The 18,436-nt window shown below is 45.2% G+C and overlaps 1 protein-coding gene across 12 annotated transcripts in view; it reads right to left on the bottom strand.

Annotated features, from left to right (window-relative positions):
- The window catches only part of NCAM1 (neural cell adhesion molecule 1), an 83,554-nt gene extending 66,597 nt beyond the window's left edge, over window positions 1–16,957 (bottom strand). For 3 of the 12 annotated variants that reach the window (XM_072918278.1, XM_072918276.1, XM_072918277.1), the window contains exon 1: window positions 16,666–16,851. In XM_072918278.1, coding sequence (XP_072774379.1) covers window positions 16,666–16,720 — 55 coding nt within the window. In that variant the 5' untranslated portion in view covers window positions 16,721–16,851. Of the gene's footprint in view, window positions 1–16,665 lie in introns of all 12 variants that reach the window. The other 9 variants (XM_030291005.4, XM_030291008.4, XM_041720951.2 and 6 more) reach the window with 6 other exon arrangements.
- Between the last annotated feature and the right edge of the window lie 1,479 nt (window positions 16,958–18,436).

Below are 18,436 nucleotides of genomic sequence, written 5' to 3'. Positions count from 1 at the left end.
CAAGAGCTCTGTTCTGCCCTGAGCCCCTTTCTCATCCTTGCAGGGTGAGAACTCCCTGGGGTGAAAGTCACTAAAGGCAAAAACCCGACCAAAACAAAGAAACAAGTTAATTAATTGCCCTCTTAAAGAAAACTACAACACAAACATGTCACTGCTGCAAAGGGCACGTTCCCTGCTCACTGATCCTCAGCCATTTATTCACCTGCTCGCTTTTAATCAGTTGTTTTCAGCCTTAACATCGCCTCTTTCTCCAGCAGATCGTTACATCAAGTCCAGAGGTTTATTCCACACTAAGAAATGCCAATGTGGGATCAAGTCCAGAGGTTTATTCCACACTAAGAAATGCCAGTGTGGGATGAGAGCCAAGCAGAACTCACAGAGCTCACTGCACTTCTCAGCGATTCTTTATTCCTTTTTCTCCCATCATTTGCCACGTTCAGAGTGGATGTGTCCCTTATCCCTCTGGACAGAAGGAGCAGGAACACCACACAAGTTTCCTTCCAAAAACAAGGAATGATTCACTGCTGTTTGCCCGAGCAGGCACAAAAACCAAGGGGGAAGGACACATGCAAAGCCTGCTCCCAGAAGCCTTTCCCTTGCAAATTCACCAGCAGAGTGCTTCCCATCTGTCTGCCAAGAATGGCAGATAATAAATTACTATTCCACCTTCTGTGTTGGAAAACAGAGCAGCAAACGGTGCCTGGAGTCCCCAGCCAGCCCTGCCTGATTCTCCCACCAGCACAAACCCAACAGCCCCTGCCAAGCTCCCAAAATCCCCTTTTTGGGCCAATTTACAACCAAATCTGTGAGATCCAAGGGACAGCAGGTCCCCATCTGCCCCTGGGGACAGCCAGCCTGTTCCCAAGCACTGCACATGATCAATTTATTGATAAGCCATTTATCCAGGAATAGCAACGCTTCAGCACGCAGCAAAGAGACAAACGCTGTGAAAAAGAAATAAAAAATGGCAATGGGAAAAAGTCAGGAAATAACAGAATTGGGAATTAATAATATATAAACCCCAGAATGAAATGGAACAGAAAAAAATCACAGAGCTAGGAAACAATGGCATTAGAAATTAATTCAAAGCCAGGGCACATCTCCTAATACTTCCCCACCAAGGGTAAAATTCGTAAGTTTAAAATTTCATAAATTCTTACGTTTTTTTACATAAACTTATGTAGAAATTCACCAATTTATTCATAAGTTTATGTAAAAATTTGTGGTGTCAAAATGAAAATTAAACAATTTAGGAAAACCCAACCCTGTCAATGTCACAGAAGGAGTCCCACAGACTGCAGAGAGCTGTGCCTGAGAACCATCACTAAAATTATGAACTGGAGGCCAAAGCAGCAGCTGAACCTCCAGTTTGGGAGGAGGGAAAAGCACCGAGAAACCCCAAAACAGCCCGAAAACATCAGCACATCAGTCCAGCTGTGTGGCACTGCCAGCACACCTGGCTGCAGGCACATTCCAGCTGCACAAAATGCATTTCAGCACCTCCCTGCAGCACATCTGCAGCTGCACAAACTGCATTTCAGCACCTCCCTGCAGCACATCTGCACAAACTGCATTTCAGCACCTCCCTGCAGCACATCTGCAGCTGCACAAACTGCATTTCAGCACCTCCCTGCAGCACATCTGCAGCTGCACAAACTGCATTTCTCTGCCTCCCTGCAGCTCCATGCAGCTTTTGGGGAGGGGAACCCCAAATTCCCCAGGGAATCACACAGAGCTGCAGGAACCTGCAGCACCCACAAAATGCTGAATTCTGCATTGCTCTGAGGCTCTTGGAAGGCTCCATCCCTCCAGGCACAGGGCAGGCACAGAACTGATCTTCCCAATGGAAAAAGGAGCTGATCTGCTGGGGAAAAACCCATTTCACTGCAAATCCCCTGAAAGGAAGGCGAGGAAACGTGCAGCTTGGCTTTGGGAGGGGGGCAGAGCTGCACATCCCTGCAGGAACAGCTCCTCTCGTGAGGCACAGATTAAACCACCCACCAGTGCTGAAGTCAAGCGAGGCCACACTGCAGCACTGCTCAGCTCCCCCTCAGCTGCCAGGGAAAGGAGATTTCGGGAGGAAAACCAGGTGGAACCAAGCCTGACTCCAGGTTTATCCTCCTGGAGCATCCTCAGCATCTCCTGGGCCCTGTGGGATGTGAGATGCTTTGGATGTGGTGGCATGGGGGATGCAGGGAGAGCACAGGAGAGATGGAATTTCAGAATTACAGATTCCTGGGCAACCCTCTGCTCTTCCACCCTTGTTCTGGTGGGGTTTTGCCTTCAGTGAGTTCACACCAGTGAGAAAGGGGCTCTGGCTTGGTGAGGGCAGGTAAGAGCACTTGGGAAAGGGGATTTTGAAGGTCCTGGGGAGAATCTGAGCACCAGATTTACCAAAAGAGCTCTCAGGGCAATTTCTACCCCTGGAGCTGGAATAATTACTTACTTGCTCCTACCCAGTGTCCACCAGCACCATCACATTGAAATCGCTTTGGTCTAAACCAGAACTGGCACTGTGTGACTGTAACCCACCAGGAATACTCTTTTCATATAAGAAGGACAATAATTTATATTTATCCCAGATTCTGTGATGGTTTGAGACACAATTATGGCAAACCCAGAGAAGAATTTATATTTATCTCTGATTCTGTGATGGTTTGAGACACAATTATGGCAAACCCAGAGAAGAATTTATATTTATCTCTGATTCTGTGATGGTTTGAGGCACAATTATGGCAAACCCAGAGAAGAATTTATATTTATCCTGAGTTCTGTGATGGTTTGAGACACAATTATGGCAAACCCAGAGAAGAATTCACATTTATCCTGAGTTCTGTGATGGTTTGAGGCACAATTATGGCAAACCCAGCTGCCTGCACCAACACTGGCCCAGCTTTTTCCTTCAACACAAAGAGGGTAAGAAAAAACAGGTATTTATTTAGAGGTGTCTTCCCAGTGCTAAATATTTAAAAGACACACCCACAATTGGCCTGCCCCATCCAAAACTCCACTCCAGAAGCAAGAGGTCATGAAGGAAACTACCAATGCACCCAGCAGACAATCAGATAAACACTGAGCATCCTCATCACCTCCTTTATGGTTCCTCTTCAAAAAATAAAAGTCTCCCACTGCATTTGATGGTTTTTATCAACAGCACAATAAATCAGTGCCATCTAGTGGAGTCCAAAATGTTAACCTGGACTACAGCTTCCAGATCTTACCTGCCTGGAATTTACACCTCTCCAAGAGCTTTCCCTGCAGTGCAGGCAGCTGATCCATCAAACTGAGGAGTTTAGCACTGCTCAGCTCCCCTCACCTTCCACAAAGCTGCAGGACCAACACCTGGAGCCCAAAATACACCTTCAGCATCAGCAGCAACTCACCTTTGGAGCTCCTGAAGGTGCAGCCAGCAGCTCTGCAGTTACACAAACCATGGGCCAAAAATCAGCAGAAATGTTCAGTATAAGGGGAAAAATCCTGTGTTGATTCAGGGGGATTTCCCAGCAGTTGAGGAACTAATAATGCATGAGGATATCTAACACCACAACTCATTAAGAGCACCCAATTAGCACTGTGGGATTCTGTGTTTCTCTGGTTCAGCCCCTCTACAAGGGCACTGAGATCATCCCACTGCTCTGGGAAAGTCCAATCTGTCCAAACAAAGCAGGAGCAAACCCACCAAAATTCAATCCAAATCCCCTCCCTTGTGGCAGTGAAATTCCAGCTTTTAAGTAAGCACAAAACACGATTATTTCCCTTTCCATTGGTACTCTGGCTTTGGGGATTATAAACCCTAAGGCAGTGCTCACACACCTTTATTAACCAAAAACCCAAACCATGAGTGAATTACCTGGCAATGGGATTGACCAAAAAGAAGCTGCAAGATCCATTATTAACAAAAACCCAAACTATGAGTGAATTAACTGAAAATGGGATTGACTAACAAGAAGCTGCAAGATCCTTTATTAACCAAAAACCCCAAACTATGAGTGAATTAACTGAAAATAGGATTGACTAACAAGATGCTGCAAGATCCATTATTAACAAGAACCCAAACTCTGAGTGAATTAACTGGCAATGGGATTGACCAACAAGATGCCACACGATCCCACCCCAAATTCACAAACCAATTCCTGTCAAGGCTCCCACATGGCCAAGGAGAGAATTACACATTCTGGAACAAAAATCCCCTTTTTTTGTCTGGAACAAAAATACAAAAATCACCTTTTCCTTCCCAAACCTGTTTCTGTGGGCTCCCACTTTAGCAATCCCCGGGGATTTTACAATTCTTCCCAACACTGCTGCTCCAGGGGAGAATCCTGGCCACCCTTCAAGGGCTCCCACGTAGCTCCAAGGTGGGAATCTTCTGGAATTGCCATCAAACAGGGGAATGCAGAGGCTCTGAAAGGCTCCTGCCTCTGACGCAATGCCAGGCTGGGATATTTTTAGTTCTAATCCATTTAAAGTGCTAAATTCCCAGGGAAGCAGCAGCAATGCTTTCACTCAGCACTCCAGCTGAATTCCTCAGTGCCACTACTGCTCCAATCTTCAAGGAAAAGGAGATAAGGGAACCATTCACCTGATAAGAAAATACCTCGATCTTTTTGTTTCTGCATGTGCCACTAAATAATAAATCACACCCAATAAATCTTCTGCACACACAGGACACTGCAGGAACCCATCAATAATTCAGGGCCTGAACACCCCAAAGCAGGAGTGTGGGATTTGCTATTTTTATCTCCAGGCTGCTTGGATGGACCAACTGAGGTTGATTGTGGGAATCCAAACTTCCCTCTAGCTACCCTAAAAGGCTTGGGACCCTAGCAAGGGGTCAAAAACCCCCCTTTTTTTGTGTCTCTGATCTCTGTCCATGAAAAAAAGTTTTCAATCTTACAAAATAAATTACAAGCTCTAAGTGTTTAATATAAGTAATAACTAAATATAGCACAAGTGCAAAAATAAAATTTTAAGTTTTTAAATTAAAAGTTCAAAGGAAACAAAATAAAAAAATTAAGTGTATTTTGTCCTTTTTCTCCTTCTTCACGCCCTCCATATTTCACTATACTATTAGCATTTTTCTATTAATTTAAATAAAAACCACACTATTCAACATAAATAATATTAACACATTATTATGAATATAGAACACGTAATTTCTAACATATAATATTTATAGCATCCCACTAAAAAGCAAAGCCCCACACACTACCCTACAAAACAAACCTACAACAAAACAGCAAAACATATTATAAATAAGCAAGAATAAATAACCTTGAAAACCAGCACAGACAAATTATGGCTTCTTCTTTGGCAACGAGGCAGAAAAACAGAAACTTTTTACAATCTCAAAATCATCAATAGCACAAATTGCAACAGGTGATAAAAAGCAGCTCCTGGGAATACACAGAAACTTTGGGATAGGGCACTGCTCACCCTCCAGACCCACCAGAGTGCAGCTACAAAGCAGAGCCTGAAATTCAGGGCTGAACACAACAAAAAGGGTTCCAAACAGCTTTGTGGGCTCATTTAAATCTAGATCCAGTCTCATGAAGCAGAAATTCTTCATGTAAAAACAGCTTCTTTTAACCAGAATAATGGGGAGTGCAAAATTTGGGATTTCACCTGCACATTCTGGCACAATCAGCCTTTTTTGGGGGGGATTAACAGGTAAAATGTAACTAAAAGAGAGACAGGTTATCAGAAACCAAAGCACACCTAGTAAAAAGCAAAAAAAGCTTTAATTTATTGGTATTAGGTAGCACTAACAGAGATGTCCTAAAGGCCAACCTTTAGAGTTCCCCCATCTCCCCCAAGATATGATTTTCACATGAAAACACTGCAATCCCACAAGTTTGTGTAGAAACCATTTATTTCTACTGTTGTTTTATCAGCAAACACCAACCACAGCATTGATAAAAGCAAAAATGCCTCAAGTGTGTTTGCCCAGAACACAAAAAAAAAAAGAAACCCCAAAAAAAACCCCAAAAACCCAGGCAAACACACTCCAGGGACTGCTCCAAGGCCACCTTCTCACCTTGAATATTCAATGACTCCTTAGTGAAATAATGGAAAAAAGCTTCTGCAGAAATTGTGGGCTTTAAAAGAAAAAAAACCACAATCAAAGGGTCTGGAGTGCACTTTTCTCCTGGAAGAGAGACTGAGTTTTCACCAGGTGTAGCAAAGATGGGCACAAGTCATTTATTTAAGAATAAATGGTCGTTGAGCAGATTTACTTTGATTTTTACTCCAGCAGGCACTTGGAATTTTCCTAGGGATCCCTCAGTAGCTGTGAGCAGGTGAGAAAAATTCCTCCCTGGATATTCCCTGGGACTGGATAAAAGCAGGATTTACCTCCTCGTGCCAAACTGCACACCACAAAAATCACATCTTTTATGCCAGGAATAAAAGCATCCTACCAACAGAAGCACCCATTTCTAACCAAAAATAACTTTTCAGGCTATATATAACTAAATAACTTTTTATTTATTAGGATTTACACTAAATAACTTTTACTCTAAACAGAAATATTTCACAGTATTTCTCCCTCTGGAGCTAACAGTCATGCTAGGCTGAAGTGGGAAATTAAAATTACAGCCAATCACTGCAGCACTACGTTATTTTTGTGCATGAAGCACAAACTACTCCAAGTTTGCTTGTATTTCATGAACTATTCATTTTAAAGAGAAATGGAGAAAAATCAGCGAGTGAAATGGCCAAAGCCCATCCCCAAATAAAACACAATGGCAAGGCCAGCAGTGAATCAATATGAAATTAAATCTCTGATGCTGCAGCTCTTCTTACAGAAAAAAAAAAAAAAAAAAAGTTGTTCCAGACTGTCCACAAGAAATAAATTTAAATTTTATTCCCTTTAAATTTCAATTTAAATTTTATTTCTTCATTCCCAACGAACCTCAGCCAGGAGGGAGCAGGGAATAAACAGAATAAATGGAATAAAGGGAATAAACGCTGCGAGCCTTCCCAGAGAAGATGGGGAGATTAAAGTGCAGGAGGATTTAGGGAGTGTGCAGTAATTCCGTGTGCCTGCTCCAGCTGGATTTGGGGTTATCTGCTGCAAACACAACTGCAGCACACACCAGCTCTGTTCTTTTCATTCTGCAGCCTCACAAGAACTGAAAAAGTTCCTTGGCCAAGCAGCTGTTGATTGCATTTTGCTAAAATGCCGTGCATAAATGTCTTCCTCTATCAACAGAGTGCAAAGTGCAAAATGAACCCTCCAATATAATTATAATTAGCCAATAATGAGCGGGCATTTTGCTCACAGGATCCTGGGCTGCGTGGGATGGTGATGCACATTAACTCATTTAAAAGAAGTTTTCAAATGGTCATTCTGAGGATTTCAAAGCACACCCAGGTGGGCTCTAAGTGCTTCAGCAGAGCAGTGCCACAGCTTGCACACAATTAATAGGATTGATATAAAAAAAATGATAATAAAAATGATATAAAAACAATATGAAGGCAGCTCTCACCAAAGGGAAATACCAGCACTGGCTGTATTCTGTATTTCCTGCCACACTTCACCTCTAAATACTGCAAGTGCAATAGGCTTTATATGGAATTATGAGGGAAATAAATGGGAATTGACTGGCCTGGATGGTTTGGGGGTTTCCTTCTGACTGCAGTGACACAGGCAAGGCTCTGCTACACCATGAAAATCCAGCCATGCCCACCCCAAAACACCCACAAATAAACCCAACAATTCTCTCTCAAACACACCAAAATGAACACCGAGCAGAAAAATGCTCTCCCCTTCTTGCTGCTTTAACAGCATTGCCAAATACACAAAAATCCCTTGTGTTCCCTACAAAAACACCCAGAAAATGCCATTTTATACACAGAGAACAACAACAAACACACCAAGAGCTCCACTCCAGGGACTGATTTCCACAAGGACCTTTCCAGGTTCAAACCAAGCTCAGCCCAGCCTGAACATCTCCTGTCGAAGCCCACCCTGGGTCAGGGGTGGCTCCGTGTGGTGGAAAAGTCTCTCCTCCACCCCGAGCTTCCAAAGAAAGGCTCAGCAGTCTCTGTTGTTCAGTCTCAAGGCAGTTTATTGCAAGTTATCTAAAAGATTTTCTCCTTGGGCTGCTGTGGTTTGCTCACAGCTCAGGCAGAGGCACACACACACTTTAATAACCTTTTTGGGTCTTGTCTTTTTTTTCTCTCCCCCTCTGCCCAGGGCTGCTGCTGTCTTTTATATGGTACATTACGTGTTACATGGGTACAGTTTTCCCCAATGCCTATTACCTATATTAAATGGTGCTTTTCTGCTCTAAACCAACCTGTGAGTGCCAACATCACCAAGAACATGGAGGGAAGGAAGGAGAAAGAGGGAGGACAGGGCAGGCCCAAATCCCTCCATCTTAAACCTCTGACCCCCATGTACAAAACCAAAACCCCCCCTGTACAGAACTCAAAAATTCCTCCCTTTACTTTGTGACTACTTCTACTATAACATCTAAACTTTTGTGACTTCTTGCTCTTCCTGCAAGGTTGGTAAATCGTTCCATGGCTCAAACCCAAAATCACAGCTGTTTCCAGCTGCCTGCCAGGGTCTCAAATGCTTCTGACCAGGGCCTGGAACCTCCAAAAATGTCTGAGGGACATTTTGAGTTCCCCACAATCCCCCTCCAGGCTTTTTCAGCTCTTGGGTACCTGTTTGGAAACTGCTGCTTTGCACAACTTCACTCCTGAAATCCACACCAGGAGGGAACTCTCTGCCAGTTTTCTCACAGAACACAATAATCATGGGTAAGGAAACGTGCCCAAGAGCTGATGAAACGAGGAAAAGCAAAGAGACACCAAGGACTCAGCAAACAGCTCAATAATATTGATTAAACACAAACCCAGATAACAGCTTTGCATTTGGGGAGCACACTGATACGTTCACTGGTTTGTCTGAAATGCAGATTTTTTTCCTTCCAACAAAAGGTTTTCTTCAGCACACCCAGGATTAGTTTTCACCTGTCCTCACAACATGAGCTGGTGGGAACTCAAAAGCACAGCCTGCATCCCAATTCTCTACTCATTGCAATAAAATTCCTGTACTGGAACATCTCTATGTGAATCTGGACCCATCTAGATACAGATATATTTTTTTTATCTGCCCATTTTCTGTTTCAGAATACAATCAGCCATTGAAACATCTCTACTGAAGTCCATGGATCAGTATCTATGGGGTTGTTGAGATTTGTACAAAGGAAAGGATCCAAAATCTCCCCTTTTCTGGATTTTTCCCACAGACACAGCTCATGAACAGCTCACCTCACGCTGCCCCGAGCAGCTGAAGGTGCATAAAACCACATCACCAGAGAAAAATCCTGGGTTATTCCCTGTTATTCCCAAACTCACACGATCTGGATTTCCCCATCCTGTACCTGGGAGAAATCCCATTATTCCCAAACTCCCAAATCTGACATTTCCCCACCCCATATCTGGGAAATCCTGTTATTCCCAAATTCACGCAAACTGAATTTCCCCAGCCTTTTCCTGGGAGAATTCCTGCTATTCCCAAACTCCCTAATCTGACATTTCCCCACCCTTTACCTGGCAGAAATTCTGTTATTCCCAAACCCCCAAATCGACCATTTCCCCAACTTTTACCCCTTCCAACTTTCCCAAAGGCACCAAGACCTCAATCCTGCCCTGCTGAGATCCCGAAAGGCAAAACCCAGGGAAGAAGCGGCCAATATTTTATTTGACCCCCCAGATGAGGGTGAATATTTGAATATTTCGGGCACATTTGGCAGGGCAGAGCGGGGCTGTCCTTGCCCAAACACTGCCCGGATTCTGCTGCTCCCAGCCCCGACACTTGAATGGAATAAAAACCCTTTTGAGCACAACAATCCCGGAGCTGCACAATGCAAATCACAGCTCCTTTGAGAGGGTGATTAACATGCAAGGACAGGAGCAGCGAGCATCCCCCAGCCCCGAGCTGCCCTCAGTCCCTGCCCCGTTCATTTATTGATTTATTTATCAACTTCTGCAATAATTCCACATATTACGAGCCAAATTTGCCAATATTCTGCAAATACCACCAAAATGGCTGCTCCTCCTTGGTGGCGAGGTGAAACCCAGCTTTGAATATGCTGGAGAAAAAAATGGGATTTAAATTTCAGAATGCTTAATGCACATCAATCTTCCCTGTAAAAAGGACTGCATTTGGAACTCACTGCAAAAAGCTGTGCTTTATAAATAAATTCTTAGGGTTTTTTCCTATAAAACAAGAACATTTACAATCCTGCAGTTTGATTTCAGGGACAATTAACTAAATTCTGCAGGAATATATTGCAGTTGCTGTAACATTTGAAGTATTTTTTATACAGTTGCTTTTGGGACAAGAGATTAAACATCTGGAAAAGCCCATTCGAATTTGGAGGCAACAATTTTCTAACTCCATTGTCTAAAATCATCATCACTTTATTTCATCATTCATCACCTGCTCAATTCCACAGCTCTCCTCACGAAAGAACCTTGAATTTCAAGCATGGATTTTGACCAAACTCTACCCAGAACGTGGCCTGGATATGTTACCTGGCTCATTTCTTCCTCCACGCCTTTGTTTCACACAATTCCCCATTTCTGGACACAGATTTCCACACTCCCATTCATGTCTTCGCAGTCACATTTTGAGTTAATCAATGTGGTAAATTATAATTAACCATAAACCAGCAACAAACAATTAACATTCTTGTTTATCCTAAAGATTCAAGGGTGATAAATGCCATGAATATAAACAAAGAAGGGAAAGTAAATTAAATATTCAAATAAGCTTCTATTATGATGATTTTTGTAAGAGTAGAGGTAGGAAAGTCACAGAATCATTGGGTTGGAAGGGACATCTTGAGATTATCCAGTCCAGGAGGGGTCTGGCCAGGTGTGTTCTGAAGGTCCATGGATGGAGAATCCACAATCTCTTCCCTCAACCTGTTCCAGGATTCAGCCAAAAAAAAAAAAAAAAAAAAAAGAAAAATAGGGATTTTGGTGTGTTTTCATAAGTGCAGAGAGGATTTGCTGTGTTTTTGCTGTATTCCAGTTATTTGGCAGCACTGGGGAGATCCTGGCTGTCTTCACTCCTTCCCAGCAGGAATTTATCCACATCTGCATCCCCTGGAGCCTTCTCTTTCCAGTCCCAGCTTCTTCTGACACCAAGCTGCTCCTCAGTCCCTCTGCAGTAAATCCACGGATTGTTCTGGCCCTGGGAGCCTGGAGCTGGAGCTGCACTCCAAATGTGCCTCAGCACTGAGCAGCGGCTGCATTTGCAGAGAATTAACCTCACTTGCCTGATTTTAACAACAAATTGTGGGAAGTACCCACCCTGATTTACCCAAGGGCTGTAACAATCTTAAAAACTCAGCTAGAATGAAAACATAAATATTTTTGTTGAAGACACAACGAGATTGACAATTCTGGAACAACTCAAGCGCTCAAGAGTTTCTTTGAATGGATTTTGTCTTGCCAAGGATGCTCTGGTGAAGTGAGGGACGTTTGTTTTAACTCAAAATAAATCAAATCTGCTCCCCATTTTAAGAAATCGACCATTTCAATGGATTTCCCAATGCTTTTCCACATTATTCTACCCGGGTTGTACTGAACCAGCCAGCTCCCATTTTCCCAACACCGCCTGCATCTGTCCTGTCACAAGATCTGGGATGAGAATCGGGGATGGATCGGCCCCAGGATGTGGGGCTGCACCCCTGCATGGGGATGGCTGTGGGGTCAGGGCCCCTCCTGGGGCTTTGTCCCCTCTCTGAGCTGTCCCCCAGCCTGAACTGACCTGGGGACAGACCTTTGGTTGGTGCCTCCATTCCATCCAACCCACCCTGAGCAATGACAGATTCCTGAAAATCTCCCCCATTTCCCAGCCCCAGCTCTCATTCTGCAGAGGCAAATTGAGATACTCATCTTGAGGCACAAGCATCCTTATTTTTTTTCTTCTTCGAGCCCAACACGGCTCTGTGATTTCTGCTGCTCCATCCTAATTATTATTCACGTTTAAGAATTCAGATAACTCCCCCCCCACTCTTAAGCACAGCTCTGTGTGACTCTACCCCACAGCTGCTGCTGCTGCTTCTTCAGAGGAATCTTAAAGCAATTTGCACTTGCTCTGCAGGATAAACCTCCCATTGTGTGCTGTTCCCCAAAAATCAGCTTTTCCTTTCCGGCAGCTGCCTGGAGATCTGGAGCTCTCAGGACTGAGGCTGCTGATGTCCCACATTTGTCCAAGTCAGAATTTAGCTGAAGCACCACAAATTCTTGGGTCAAAAGCAACCTCAGAAGCCAAAGCTCTTACAATGTCCAAAAAATGCTGTGAGGAAGTTTTCAGGTGGCCTTGGGTGTTTTAAAATACGTCAGTACCTCCCCTGGACAGCCCAAGGTGTTCTGGCAGGAGGTTTTCCATGGAATCACAGAGCTGCTGAGGCTGGAAAAGCCCTCCAAGCTGGGAGCAACCCCCACCTTGTCCAGCATCCCTTGGACACCTCAGGGATGGGGAATCCAAACCTCCCAGCGCAGCCCCTGCCCACCTTTCACCCCTCCCATGAATGAATTCCTCCTGAAATTGCTTCTTGTGGAACCAGAGAATGGTTAAAGGTTGGAGAAGACCTTTAAGATCATCAAGTGTCATTGTCAACCCTGTTCAGCACCAAACCCTGCCCTCAAGTGCCAGGGTCATGTATTTTCTGGGCACTTCCAGGGCTGGTGACTCCATCCTGCGTGTGCCATTTCTCCTGGGCAGGTCTGGAATCTGCATCCCTGACTCTGTGCAGAGGGATTATCTGCCTTAACATCAATACAGTGGAAAGTGCTGGATTTAAAGCCGTACACTTGTTTTAATCTGAATTTTATCCTCGATTTTGATCTAGTTTTCTCCATTCCACGCAGGCTGCAAACCCAAAGGTGCAGGAGAAGCTCCCTGCAGCGGCTGGGAGTCACTTGGAAATGCATCTCTCCTAATGAGCAGCTGCAATTCCCACCAGGAACCCAGAACAGCCCACCCTGCTCATTTCCATCCCTGTGCACTGCCAGCCCTTTGCTCCATGCTAATAATGTGTGTTCCCCAACAAAAGGGACCACAGCCAGAGCAGAGCTGACCTTCAAATTTGCTCCTGAGATTTGGATGGCTCCAAGTCTATCCTGGTGGCTCTTTTTGCCTTTTTTTTTTTTTTTTTGCTTTTTTTGGGGTTTTTTTGGGATGAAAAGAGACACATTAATTCCTAAAAAAACATGCGCAAAGGAACAGTCCAGGAGAGAGGAGCTGCTGGGAGCTGTAGTTCCCTGCCGAGTTATTCCCATTCCCCCAGTTTATAAACAGCAAGGAAATCACCAATTCTGCTTCCCTGTCATTTTCAAAGTTCCATATTTACAATGTGCTCGGTTCACATCACATTTCACATCCGTGGGAACGGGCAGGATTGGGAAATAAACAAAGAAATAAATTCCCTCTTTTCAGTGCACCTGGCAAACGCTGCCCTGGTAGCATCAGCTCGCTCAGAATTCCCTGCAGAAAATCCAGGACACAATTCCAGAGGATCCAGCTCCTCCCAGGCTGCTCCCAGAGACACTGGGCAAGTTCACAATGCCCATCTTAACCCTGCAGAAGAGATGATTCCAAAACCACCCTAAAAACCCACCCAAAAATAAAAAAAAAACAGAACTGTGCCTTTTTTATACCACCGGGTGTGGGAAATAATGAGGAAAACCGCAGGATGGTCTTTTAAATGAGGAAATAAATTGTGCTTTGTCTGCTATCCCTCTGTTCTCGCAGACTGATGGCAGCAGATGCAGGATCCCTCCTCCTCCTCCTCCTCCTCCTCCTCCTCCTCCTCCTCCTCCCCCAGCAATCGGTTCTGCTCCCCTGGCATCGCCCTCCCACCCCAAACAAACAGCAGAACACCAAACCCCCCCATGGCATTCTCCAGCCACAGCAGAGCAGTCTGGCCCTAAAATACATTTCTGGAGAGCAGCCAGGAGAAGAGAAGGCACTTTCAGCCTGGAGAGCAGCCACAACGTTTAACACTTAAAAAACGGGTATTCCTCCAGTTACTCTTGGATGAAATGTCCTCAAAAAAAACCTCTGGCAAAAGCCACACGCCAAAAAAAAAAACAAAAAAAAACCCAAACCAAACAAACAAACAAAAAAAACCAACAAAAAAACCAGCCCAAGAATCAAGTAAGAAATTTTCAAGTTCATGTGTCAAGGGGATAAAGTTGATAGAAAATCCTCCCCATTCTTGAGGAAAGCACAGTTCTCAGGATGTCCATGAAAGGAGAGGGGCCATCTGCTCTGTCTATAAATCAGCAGCTACATTATCAGAGAATGTTTTAATTTTACAGCAGACTAAATAAAATAAATCATCCCTATCACAGGCCACGGGGAGACACACGAAATGTGGAATTATTGTAAAAGACATAAAAGACACGGTTTGGTTGTGAACCTACCCCACAACTGCACACCCAACAGTTTCCTCAGGGATTCCTCACTGATAAATATCTCCCTCTTGCCTCCTCTTACATTGAAGCTTAAGGGTTTTTTTCAGCAGCACAATTTTTATTTATTTATAAAATAAATAAAAATAAATAAAACACCCTCTTGCACTGATATCTCCACAGCTTTCAAAGCAAAATTCCTTCTCCCCCATCACAGACCGGTGAGCTCAGCTAAGAAAAAAAGGAAGGTCCAAGAGCAGAGCATCCTTTAGGGTGGAAAGCAGAGCTGGATGTGCTTGCTGCTGCTTTCACCATAAACACTGCTGCTGCTTTGTTCTAGCTTTTTAATATTTTATTTGGTTTTTGTGTGCTCCATTTTATGCTGATTTAACAGTTCCAGCTGCGCAGCTCCCTAGGCATTCTCCATATTCATAATTATTATTATTGGATAAACATGGAGTTGAGTGGGGCAACAGATGATATGCAGATAATTTTTTTTTTCTTTTGCTTGCTCCTATTTATTTCCCTTGGGGGGGAAAAACCTAAAAATAACCCTAAAAAACCCGAAAAAAATAAAAAAATACCACAAAAAAGCACAAAAAAAAAAAAAAAAAGGAAAAAAGAAAAAAAGAAAAAAGCAAGGCGCTTTCTGTGCCCTCCCACAGCCGAGAAAGGCGGTGCGAAGGTGGCAGGAGGGAGGCGGTGGCACTGCGATGGCAGGCTGGCATCACGGCTGGCATGTGCGGCTGCCAGGGTGTGGCCGGGCCAGATGCGGAGCGACCCCCGCTCCTGCACAGACCCCTCATTAGCGCTCCTCTTCCTCCTTTTTTTAATTAACCAGAGGCTCAGCAGCGGCACCGTGCCGCGGGAGAGGCGGGCACGGCTCGGGGTGGGCGCTGGGCTGGGGTTAAACAGGTGGCTCGGGTGGCAGCAGCCCTGGGGACACTGGTGGCACTGGTCACCGCCACCAGCAGAGGCTTAAGGAGATAAAGATGCTCAGCGTGGGGAGGTGCCGGGATGGAGGCGGGATGGAACCGGCAGGGATGGAACCGGCAGGGACAGCTCCAGGGAGCCCCGGGGACACGGATGGAGGCAGGGATGGAACCGGCAAGGACAGCCCCAGGGAGCCCCGGGGACACGGCCACGGCACCGGGAAAAGCCCGGAGCGGCTGCCAGCCCACCGCCGTGACAGCTGCGAGGTGGCGATGGCACTGCCAGCCCGGGATGCTCCCGAGGGACGGGGAACGAGGGGTGAGGAGCGCAGGACAGGACGGGACAGGGAGGAACGGCGGGGGAGCCCCGCGCGGCTGGGGAGCGATCCCCGGGGAGGCACGGACAGAGCGGGGAGGAGAGACAGACGGACAGAGGGACGGAGGGACGGACAGCACAGGGATGGAGCTGGGAGCAGGGATGGACAGCACAGGGATGGACAGTACAGGGATGGACAGCACAGGGATGGAGAGCACAGGGATGGACAGCACAGGGATGCAGCTGGGAGCAGGGATGCAGCTCGGAGCAGGGATGCAGCTCGGAGCAGGGATGGACAGCACAGAGATGCAGCTGGGAGCAGGGATGCAGCTCGGAGCAGGGATGCAGCTCGGAGCAGGGATGCAGCTCGGAGCAGGGATGGACAGCACAGGGATGCAGCTCGGAGCAGGGATGCAGCTCGGAGCAGGGATGCAGCTCGGAGCAGGGATGCTGGCTGGGGCGGGGCCGGGGCAGGTGTGGCCGCTCCATCCTGCCGCTCCCAGCCCACCTGCCGCTCCCGGACCCGGGCGGTGGCGACCCGGGCGGCCACCGGCGCCTCTCGAGCGGCCACGGCGGGGCCACCGCATCACCGCTCGCGCCCGGGGCCGCTCCACAACGGCAGCGCCCCGCGCCCCTCTTTTTTCTTTTTTTTTTTTTTTTATTTTTCTTTTTTTCTTTTTTTCCCTCTCCTCCTTTTTGTTTTATGCTTCCAGCCTCTCCACGGCGATCTCACCCCTCTCTCCCTCCCCGCGGGCGGAGGGCGGCGGCCGCGGGAGCATCCTCGACACCGCCGCGGGCGGCAGCATCCCCTCCGCGCCCATTGTCTGCGCCCCCCGCACACCTCCCCAGGCCCGGGGAGGGATCCCGGCGGAACCCATCCCGAGCAGAGCATCACCCCGCGGCCACCGCGCCCCGGGGTCCGCCCGTGCCCGTGTCCCCATTGTTCCCGGCGCGGCGGCGGCCCGCGCGTACCTGCGGCTCGCAGCAGGAGGAAGGCGCAGGGCAGCAGGGCGAGCGGCAGCAGCATGGCAGCGGCGGGCGGGCCGGCGGGCCGCGGCCCGGGGCTGCGGGAGGCGCGGGGACCGAGCCCGGCGTGGCCGCTCCGCTGCGCTCCGCTCGGCGCGTCCCGGCGCCGCCGCGCTGAGTGCCGGCCCGGCCCCGCCGCAGCGCTGCGCGATCCCTGCGCCGCCCGCCGCCTCCGCCGCGACAAGTAGTGCCCGGGCAGGGGGAGGGGAGGGAGGGCAGCTTTGTTCCGAGAGACGGGGATGAGCGGTGGCTGCTGTTAGCGCGTGATGGTTAATTAGCACGGCGTCCTTACTGTTATCGCCGCATGACTGGGCTACTGTGTTCTGCATTTATCTGCATTTTTGTACCGCTATTCTATTCTATTCTATTCTATTCTATTCTATTCTATTCTATTCTATTCTATTCTATTCTATTCTATTCTATTCTATTCTATTCTATTCTATTCTATTCTATTCTATTCTATTCTATTCTACTCTATTCTATTCTATTCTATTCTATTCTATTCTATTCTACTCTATTCTATTCTTTATTATCATAGAATCGTTATTAGTTATTAACACATTATTGTGTTACTATATATTGTATTATTATATGTTTTTATATTATTATATTACATTACATTACATTACATTACATTACATTACATTACATTACATTATATTATATTATATTATATTACATTACATTACATTATATTATATTATATTATATTATATTATATTATATTATATTGTATTGTATTGTATTGTATTGTATTGTATTATATTATATTATATTATATTATATTATATTATATTATATTATATTATATTATATTATATTGTATTGTATTGTATTGTATTGTATTGTATTGTATTGTATTGTATTGTATTATATTGCATCGTATCATATCACATCATATCATATCATATCATATCATATCATATCATATCATATCATATATTACATTATATCATATTACATTATATCATATTATATATCATTATATATAATTACAGCATATTATTGATAATGTAATATTAATATTAATTATGCTAAAGTTAATGGTATATTAATTCATATGTCATGCAATTAACATAGTAATATACAATATATTCATTAAGTATTGTATCATGGAGTGTAATTATATGGTATAAAAATAAAGCATATCATATTTGCTATATATTTATATATGCTATATAGGTTTATTTATGTCATATATATTTATATGTGCATATATGCTATATATGTTTATATATGTTATATACATGTTATATACATTTTTATATGCTATACATATTTTATATCCCCAAAATAATTCCCCAAAAATTGCAACAGAAGGGTCTGTGCGGAGAGAACGGTGCACACAACAAATACTGTGAGTTATTGTGTACCGTGGGGGAGCAGTTGTTTGTGGTGGAGATATCAGCAGATCTTTATTGCTGTTAAAACAATATTTTAGTCCCTGATGTGGGAGTTTGAACTCCCAGGGTGGATAAAGGGAAGAACTCACTCGGAATTCAGCAGAGGGAAAATCACCCCAAATTCCCCTCCGGCTCAGAGGAAAGGAGAAGCTGGAGGCACCATTTCACCTGGAGAAGAATTCCAGAAATATCAGCTTTTCTCTTCCAAATACTCGACAGAGCGAAGGCACCAAGTGTCTAGCCTGGATTGAAGCCTCCAAGTAATTTAAAACCAAAATCATGGGTTTTATGATGAAAATCCAATGGAGACAAGT

Source organism: Taeniopygia guttata, chromosome 24 (genome assembly GCF_048771995.1).
Source record: "Taeniopygia guttata chromosome 24, bTaeGut7.mat, whole genome shotgun sequence".
NCBI classification, from domain to species: domain Eukaryota; kingdom Metazoa; phylum Chordata; class Aves; order Passeriformes; family Estrildidae; genus Taeniopygia; species Taeniopygia guttata.
Note: the sequence above shows the minus strand (reverse complement) of the source record. Positions and strands in the feature narration are given on the sequence as shown.